The 9,991-nt window shown below is 39.4% G+C and overlaps 1 protein-coding gene across 1 annotated transcript; it reads left to right on the top strand.

The window, feature by feature from the left end:
- Positions 1-2,893: 2,893 nt before the first annotated feature.
- On the top strand, positions 2,894-3,721 carry LOC143432181 (uncharacterized). Its single transcript, XM_076908950.1, has one exon. It carries the CDS (start codon positions 2,894-2,896, stop codon positions 3,719-3,721), a length of 828 nt encoding a protein of 275 aa, XP_076765065.1.
- The last annotated feature ends 6,270 nt before the right edge of the window (positions 3,722-9,991 follow it).

The raw sequence follows: 9,991 nt of genomic DNA, 5'->3' as shown, positions 1-9,991 counted from the left end.
TTCGCATTTGCTGCATGATATTTTACGAGATTCGGAATAGGTTCAGATAGATTTGTAGGACTTTCAATTCCATATTCGTTTCCCGTTCTTTTCTATCAACGCCTTTCTGTAGGCCGGACCATTAAAAGTCCGGTAACGTGTCTAATGTACGGATTCCTTTTTCCTGCCTTGCTGCACATGATACACTTCGGTTTATTCGCGATGCAACCGATCATCGTATAAATCTCAGATCCGCATCTTCTGCAGATTCCCTTATTATCTTTCACTTCTTCGCAATATCTGCCGATATGTCCCAGTTTAAGACATTTGAAGCATCTCTCTATTCTCGGTAGCACTTTGCAGAGACAAGGTGTTAATGCTATTCTGAGTCATTGGACCTTCTCCAGCTTTTTACTGTATTCCTGTCCAAATTCAACTAACGCGACTCGGTAGCCTCTCCACATTTGTTTCAACAACTTGACGTTTATACCGCTCTACTTTCCTTCGATTAGTTTCAGTGTTCGTTTTATGTAATCATTCATTCCTTCTCTGGTCACCTAACGGGTATATGTCCCTTAGTTGGAGCATTATACTCGCACTCGTATGTTTCTCTTCGAATTCTTTTTCTAGAGTTCCTTTTATCTCCTTTATTATGTTTTCTACACCTTTTTTCTTGTTAAATTCCAGGATTATATCTCCCGCTCTCGATTTTCTTGCGTCATCTTTTCGTATTTCTGTCATTTCTCCTGCTTTTCCTCATCCCATTGTTTGCCCTCGAATGCTTACTGCTCCTTTAATTGCTTCATTTTTCTCTGTACCGTTTGCCACTAGTTCCATTAAGTGTTCGATCCCAGTCCTTTTTATATGCCTCATGTCTCCCATTAACGTTTTCTAATATGTCATTACCTTCGTCGTATTCTCGCTCATAATATCTATCATTACGTCTGATATATGGCTGCCTACTCTTCTATTTGAAAGTGAGGACGTTATTCTTATCAGTAGTTTTTCCATTATCCTGCTCTTCTTTTTGGTTCCCTTACTTCGGGTCGTAATGCTTCTCTTTTTATGTCTATGCTACCCGAGGCTTTCTTCTTCTTCTTTATATACGCATTTCGTATTCTTCTCTATTTTCCTATCCTTTTGTGTCATCGACAGGGGGCTCCGAACCGCCTGCCCAACCTTTAATCTTCTGCGAGGACTCGATGAGGCTGATTCCGAATCGCGAGCCAGCAGCACCTTTCAGCAGCATATGCATAGCAGCCTCGCTCACGCTGGCGGTGATGGTTGGAGGGGGGGGTGGGGGGCTGCAAGCCCTCCACCATCCTACTTCCTGCCCTGATGCAGGCGAGGGACCCCCCGGTCCACTTAAACCGCGACCAGCATCTATCTTACACTATAACCGATTCGTAGTCGCGGTTTCCATTAAGCTTGCCAGAATCAGTGATTCGTTCAGTCTGAAGTATTATTTTCTTTTTAAGTTTCTCGATTTTGTTATTTTCTCTCACGATATGGTCTATTTCGTTGTACATTGCTTGACGGTATGGTATATAATCAGTTGTTTGATATTTGTAGGATTTCCCCTTAATAAATGCAATGTTTCCACAGATTTTCTTTTTCTTCCTCTTTAGTTATGTTGTTGTTATTTTATGCTTTCTATCCTCCACATTTCCTCCCTGCGCCATCCCGGAACCAGCGTTATACGATTACTTCATGATGGCGCCCCGGTCTCGCTACTCCGAGATCGAGTGTTCTCCCTTGCATCCGCTGATTTGTATATGTCACATATTGGAGAATATTTCCACTTATCCTCTGTATTCTTCGAATTACGGTTTAGTTAGATGTATATTGGACACGCGTCGAAATATCTGATTTCCGTACGATTTGTTAGTAATGTTTTATTCTTCTCCGACTGTTCGTTTTCATTTAACCGAAGGCGCTACTGTATTCAATGCGGCCCCACTCTGTTTGAACCAGTCGATTATAATATTATGTTGTGTTAGATTTAAGAAAGCGTAGTTTTGATTTCTTAATGTTTAAGAAAGGTAATGTTACATTGTGTTAGATTGGGTTAGAATTGAGTGAAGGCAGGTTAAGTCAGATTATGTGTAACTGTGGTTAGCTAGGTTTAAATTAAGTTTAAAGGATGTTAGATTAAATTAAGCCACATAAGAGATGTATTACCGATCGCTGGCAATGCCATCCGTTGATAGATCTTGAATTCCAGACTATTCGCAATACCAGCCGTTATTATATTATAAGTTATCTACCGCGTAGATTACCTACTGTCGTTATATCGTGAGTTACGGACCGCAGGCAACACCAGTTGTTGATAAATTTTGAATTACCTACTATTGGTTGCACCAGCTGTATATGAAAACATGCTTTATCGGTTGATGGTCACATCAGTCGTCGATAATTTATAGATTATTAAGCACAAGCAGCACCAGCCGTCGGTCGGTTGTGAGTAACCGACCGCCAACAGCACCATCCATCAGTAACTTATAAGTTATTCTTAATGGGAACAGCCATCCGTAGGCATATTGTGGCAACCAGCAGATGGAAGTCACATAGGGTGACATCTAGACTAAGTTAGAATAAGTAAACTAGAGTAAAATAACTTAAGGATAGTTTTTAAGATAGTATAGTGTTAGAATAAGAAAAAATCTAGTCCTTAGCTAGTAACTCTAGAATAAGATAGTTGGTAGAACTTAGTCTAAGTACGAGGTAAGAAAAAATATAAAAAGCAGCGGCCTATTCCGTTCGGAGCCTCAGGGGTGTGTAGACGCGACGTAAAAACAAATAAAAGCAGTTCTCGCGAAATACACGTGGTTTCCTTGATACACAAGCTCTCCCACTTTCGACGAACCGCCACATTTTGGTGCCGAAACCCGTGTTATAAAGAAAAAGAAGAAATATGGCTAAGAAAGTAGCAGAAGCAACGCAAGAGATTCAGGCAAGTGAATTTAGGAACGTAAAACTACCCACATTTTGGAAGGAAGAACCGCGACTATGGTTTACCATGCTAGATCGGGAATTTGCCGCATACAATATAAAAGCGGACGCGGTAAAGAGTTCAGCGGTAGTGAGGAACCTGGATCAGGCTACAATGAAAATAATATTAGACGTAATAGAAGCACCCCCGGAACAATCAACGTACGAGGACATCAAGCAGGCTCTGATAGAGCGGATGGCCAGGTCGGAAGAAGCCAATCTACGGAAACTCCTCTCTGGCATAGAGCTAGGAAATAGGAAGCCATCGGAGCTGTTAAGGGAAATGAAACAGCTAGCCGGGAAAAGCGTAACAGAGAGCGCAATGCGGACCATGTGGATACAGCGATTACCCACAAGGACACAAGAAATTCTAGCTTTGTTAGAAGAGACTCCGCTGGAAAAGATGGCGAAAATCGCTGACAAATCAAGAGAATGGTCGGAGCCACCACAAGTGGCCGCCATTTCCGACGCCACGCAACCCCGGAAGGAAGCTACCCCCAGCGCGCAAGATGGCGACCTCGCCGCCATTACAAAACGTTTGGCGCGGATCGAGACTCAATTAGCGAGACGACACCGCAGCCCACAGCGATACGAACACGCACGGCGATGGTACAGGCAGAGAAGCAACTCCAAGTCACAGGAGAGGAAAAATGGTTTTTGTTATTACCATAATAGATTCAAAGGAAATAGCAATAGATGCCGACCGCCCTGCACATGGACCGCGCCGGACAAAAGGACTCCGGAAAACTAAGAGCCGCGTCACGAGCAGAGGCAATCGAGGACGCGCCCCGGAAGCATCGCCTCAATATCAGGGACATGCGAACAGGCATAGAATACTTAATAGATACGGGCGCAGATGTTTCCGTGGTGCCACGGTCTCTGGAAGGTAAGAACCTGGAGGTAGGCGCACCGAAATTATATACCGCGAACGGGCAACAAATTAATACATACGGTACAAAATTAATCGGGCTCAATCTAGGCTTACGTCGCGAATTCTCCTGGCGGTTTATCATAGCGGACGTATCTAGACCGATAATAGGCGCAGATTTCCTCCACTTTTTCAATTTAATCGTAGATTTAAGACGTAAAAGACTATTGGACGGAAATACGTTAATATATAAAAGCACGACAGTAAGTAAAGACATAGACATGCCGACAGTCACGACAATAGACATAAACAGCGAATTCAAGGACTTACTAACAGAGTTCAAAGACGTGACAAATCCAACCGCCAGGAAGAACATTCAATACTCAATCGAACATCAAATCCAGACCACAGGCCCTCCAATAGCAGAGAGGGCACGCCGCCTACCTCCAGAAAAGCTAAAGCTGGCTCGGGCAGAATTTGAACAGATGATAAGGGAAAACATTTGTCGCCCATCAAAGAGCCAATGGGCCAGTCCTCTCCACATGGTACCCAAGAAAACGGGTGGTTGGAGACCATGTGGAGATTATCGCAGGCTGAATGGTATCACCAAACCAGATAAGTACCCAGTGCCACACATCCATGATGTGGCACATCAATTTGATGGATGTCGGGTATTCTCAGTCTTAGATCCGCACAGAGCATATCATCAAATCCCCATGGCGGAGCCCGACATCCCTAAAACTGCTGTAATAACACCATTTGGGTTATTCGAGTTTCTGGTTATGCCATTCGGTCTGTGTAACGCAGCCCAAACATTCCAGAGGCTCATGGACTCCATATTGAGGGGATTAGACTTTTGTTACTGCTACGTAGATGACATCATTGTAGCATCCCCCGATATGGAGTCACACCAGAAGCACCTGCGCACCGTCCTACAGAAACTATCAGAAAACGGAATAAAAATAAATACAGAAAAATGCGTTTTTGCGAAACAGAAAGTACAATATTTAGGTTATCTGGTTACAGAGACAGGTATTTCACCAATCAAGGAGAGGATAACCGCCTTACAGGAATATCCAAAACCCAAAATAATAAGCGAACTTCGGCGTTTCTTGGGAATTTTAGGTTTTTATAGAAGATTCTTCCCAAGGGCAGCGCATTGGCTTGCCCCATTGAACAACCTCACAAAAGGGGCTAAGAAAAAAGACAAGAGGCTGGTAAGTTGGGACGAGGAGTCAAACCACGCTTTTGACGAAGCGAAGAAGCAAATAGCAGCAGCTGCGCTCCTCTGTCATCCAAGAGAGAATGCGCCACTAGCTCTTCGTACAGACGCCTCTGATGTAGCAATCGGAGCCGTTTTGGAACAACTGCACCAAGGTAAATGGGAACCACTCGGTTTTTTCTCTAGGAAATTAGAAAAGGCCCAGACAAGGTACAGTGTGTACGATAGAGAGCTTTTGGCCATCTACAAAAGTCTCAAATTCTTTAGACATTTTGTAGAAGGCAGGGAATTGCTTATTCAAACGGATCACAAGCCTTTGGTATATGCATTCCTGCAAAAAGCTGACAAAGCCAGCCCGCGACAGTTGAGACAATTAGATTATATCAGCCAATTTTCTACAAAAATTAGATACATAGAAGGAAAAGATAATACTATAGCAGACGCATTTTCGAGAATAGAGCCCATCGAAATGCCTGTCATTATCTCGACAGACGAGTTAGTGACAGCGCAGAAAAACGATGAAGAGCTGGAGAAAATATTAACAGAAAACTCCAACAGGTGGAACTTCCAAAAGAAATTTTTGGACAGTTCAGATAAATACCTATTTGGAGACATGTTAAAAGGTAGATTCAGGCCATATGTGCCACAAATAATAAGAAGACAGATCTTCAATAAAGTACACGGCCTATCACATCCTAGTGGAAGAGTAACTAGGAAGTTGATAAGCAAAAGCTTTGTCTGGCCGTTTATGAATAGAGATGTCACCGAGTGGGCTCGCACTTGCCTTGCTTGTCAGCGTGGCAAGATAAATCGTCACAACAAGCCAGCCCCGGAGAAAATAGTAGTACCACAGGGTCAGTTCGAACACATACATGTAGACATCATCGGACCACTACCAACAGTAAATAATTACAGGTACTGCCTAACAATAATAGATAGGTTCTCCAGGTGGCCAGAAGCAGTGCCGCTCACAGACATCTCTGCAGAAAAAGTCGCAAACGCGTTATATTCAGGGTGGATAGCTAGGTTCGGAGCTCCAGCAACTGTGACCACAGATCAAGGACCACAGTTTGAGTCACAACTATTCAAGACGTTGACCACAATAGTAGGAGCAGAAAAAACCCGAACCACTGGTTATCACCCGCAGTCAAATGGTATCATTGAAAGATGGCATCGCACACTTAAAACTTCAATAATGTGTCATCAGAACAAAAACTGGGTTGAGATTCTACCCACAGTATTGCTGGGACTCCGAACCAGCTACAAAGAAGACATCAAGGCTTCAGCTGCAGAGATGGTGTACGGTACAGCCTTACGGTTACCTGGAGAATTCTTCACAAACACCGAAGACTCCACAGATACACACCATTTCCTAAATAAATTTCGAGAACACATTAGACATATTAAGCCACAACCAATAGCACACCACAGTAAACACAGAACATTCGTACACAAGACATTACACACATGTACACATGTATTTGTCCGGATCGACTCCACCAAAAAGCCATTGGAGCCGCCGTATGAAGGACCCTTCGAGATAATAGAGCGAATATCCGACAAGGTTTACAAAATTAACCACAATGGAAGACTAGTAAACATTTCTACAGAACGGTTAAAACCAGCGTTCCAGGAGCACGAGCTAAGCCAAGAAACTCAAGGAACGCCGAAAACATACATTAATAAAAAGACTGTCAGATTCGCGAGCTTGTAAACAAGCTCACTCGGAGGGGAGTGATGTGGCAACCAGCAGATGGAAGTCACATAGGGTGACATCTAGACTAAGTTAGAATAAGTAAACTAGAGTAAAATAACTTAAGGATAGTTTTTAAGATAGTATAGTGTTAGAATAAGAAAAAATCTAGTCCTTAGCTAGTAACTCTAGAATAAGATAGTTGGTAGAACTTAGTCTAAGTACGAGGTAAGAAAAAATATAAAAAGCAGCGGCCTATTCCGTTCGGAGCCTCAGGGGTGTGTAGACGCGACGTAAAAACAAATAAAAGCAGTTCTCGCGAAATACACGTGGTTTCCTTGATACACAAGCTCTCCCACTTTCGACGAACCGCCACAATATATTGACTCGTTTCGCCATCTCTTCAAACAATGCTGAAACAGAATTGCAAACAGGTTGATCAATTTTCACAGAGATGGCTCCACCGGCCTGACAATAACGAACGCAACATATGGGTTCTCACAAAACCATTTGCCACACAACTCAGTCCTGAAAGTGTTAATAATGCTAGCCCTGTTACTTTAACCAGGCATGGAATCCATAGGTATGAAAAATTATAATCTTGTGAATAATATCAATTCTAGAGGAACAGGTTTTAGTTGTAGAAATAAAATTCACTAATATGGCACAATACTTATTTTTAGGTCCAAGGTATGCTTACCATATTTAAAGAAAGGTGAAAATCCTCATATAATAAATATCAGTCCACCACTAATTATAAAACTTAAACGAATATGGTTTCAAACTTGTGTCGATTATATAATATCCAAGTTTAGAATGTTAATGTGTGCTCCTGAAAGGGCCGATGAATATGAAAATGATGGTATTGCTGTGAAAGCAGTCTTGTCAAAGACAGCAATAAATTATATATATTTCTAATTTCATTGTTAAGAAAAATAATTCTCTCATTTTGAGATTGCCTTACGCACGCGTTGTTTCAGGTATACATATGGCTGCGATAGAGATGTTTGTTGGTTCAGAATCACAAAATTATAGTGGGAAGCTGGAAATAATGGGTGATGCAATGTACGCTTTTATTTTACAAAGACAGTAAATTTATTACTAATCAGTCTTTAATCGATGAGGCAATATTAAAAAGCTGAAGAAATGTCTGATTTTACCCATTATGCGTATAATCCAGGTGTGAATAATTAACTGAAGTTTTAGAATTAATACATGAATGTATAATTTATATTTTAGTAAACAAATCAATTTATTTTGCAGAATATAAATATTATTGATAAGATAAATTGTTGCCTGATACCTTCCGAGAGGAGAATTTGGAACATATAGATTTGGATTATTAAATAAGACAATTGAAAAGAACGAACAAATTATACAGATAAATCAGAGGAAAAGATCATGCAAATATTAATTGTCATCCAAACTAATTTAAACAGCGAGTTCGTTAACAAGACTGTAAGCTCAAATACTCTATTGTTAAAAAATTATATGTCAAAAAAAAATTTATTAGATCTCGTACATTACAGCACATCATAGATCAGTCTGATTAATTGCCCGAACAAACATAATTAAAGAGTTAATTAATATCACTTTTGCAGAAATTTACAATATGTAAATTTCGTAAACATTAATAGTGACGAAGCAGCTACACGATTCTTGGATCTTAAAAATGGTGGAAATGTGCGGCAGGCAGAGGAGAACCTAGTCAACCACTAGGTACAACATTAACAATGGATTCTCAAAATTTTCTCGCAATGCTTTCTCATGAAAAAAATATATTTTTTACGTTCAATCAATTAGAAATGCAAAATAATTTTACTTATAACATAATATTATATATTTTACGGAGAATTAAAATTTGCATCGACAAAGCCGTAATGGGAAAGTTGAAAATTAGCAGTGATCTACGAAAAGCAATGAAATTAGTGAAATTAATGGTCAATTTAAAGTCGAAACTTACTTTGAAAAATTAAATAGCGTTTTCTTAAAAAGAACCGACATATTAACTAATTAAGGAAAAATTATTCCTACTTATAAAAGTTTTGTTACTTTTTGTAAAAGCTTAATACGATAATATAAATTATTTAAAATATTAAAAAAACTGAAGTAAAATATATTTTTATATATTTTTGTAATATATTTTGTAACGCTAAATGATAAAAATTAAATAAGTTACGTATGAAAATATTTACTTATGTAGATTGAACTTTACTCATACATTTATAATAAAATGAACGTAGTTATTCATATTCAACATTTCCACAAGTTCCGAAAATGATAAAATAGACCAACTCCAGCAAGAAGTCTAATGTATCATAATTATCTTATAGTTGAAAGATTATCAAGCCTTATGCCTGGATGGTTGCTTACATACAAGTATAACTGCCAAAATGAAATGAGATCACGAAGTGATATTTACACACCTGCGTGCTGCAATTTTGACGTATTTAAATTTCTGTAGCAGTTGCTGAAATACCACATAATAGGTTTCATAGTTAAAAAATGGCATAAGATTTTCTGTAGAATATCAAGTGGATGTAAAGCTGCTATTGCACAGCAGACAGCATTCTTCACTGCAAGAATTTTTCTTCGGATGTGTTGACTCCAGGTTTATTTGAATTGTTCTCGTTTAGAACACTAAAACTGAATGACATGTCCCTTGACACAGCAGGCCGTTAGCCAAGATACCCAGTAGATCCAAGGTTCCTTTATCTGAGATTAAGACCAGCCTTCTTTGTTTCGAAACTTCTTTAAATTGCGTTATATTCTTAAGACTCTTTGCAAGTTGCAAAGAACAGAAACGCTACATGGATTAAAAAAGTGTAATAGTTTAATTTATATAATCTTGAACATTTTGAATCCGTTTACGTCGCTTTGCTTGTTGCATATGTTTATCACCTGATGCTGAACCAACTACTACTGCCATCATCCCTTTTTAAAATTTGGAGATTACACCAGATCTAATGAAACATGCTTAGATTGCAAATGTGTATTTACTGTATCCAGCAGAAATGAAATTACATTGACAGAAATATCAGCTAGTTCTTCACACCTATTTGAAACAACATTCAATCACCTTGTCAAACAATAATATATTAAATGTGACTTGGTCATTTAAATTTGAATTTATAAACATCTAACAAATAAATATATTTTTCTGGCTATTCATATCATTATACCTTCAGTAATATATTATGTGCTGTCATTTGATATATTAACTGCTTAATTGTATTTT

Source organism: Xylocopa sonorina, unplaced genomic scaffold, assembly GCF_050948175.1.
Source record: "Xylocopa sonorina isolate GNS202 unplaced genomic scaffold, iyXylSono1_principal scaffold0049, whole genome shotgun sequence".
NCBI lineage: Eukaryota > Metazoa > Arthropoda > Insecta > Hymenoptera > Apidae > Xylocopa > Xylocopa sonorina.
This window is presented reverse-complemented; position numbering and strand designations above follow the sequence as displayed.

Excerpts from the sequence above, each read along its gene's own strand:
- LOC143432181 (XM_076908950.1), top strand. The coding sequence starts at position 2,894 with ATGGCTAAGAAAGTAGCAGAAGCAACGCAAGAGATTCAGGCAAGTGAA.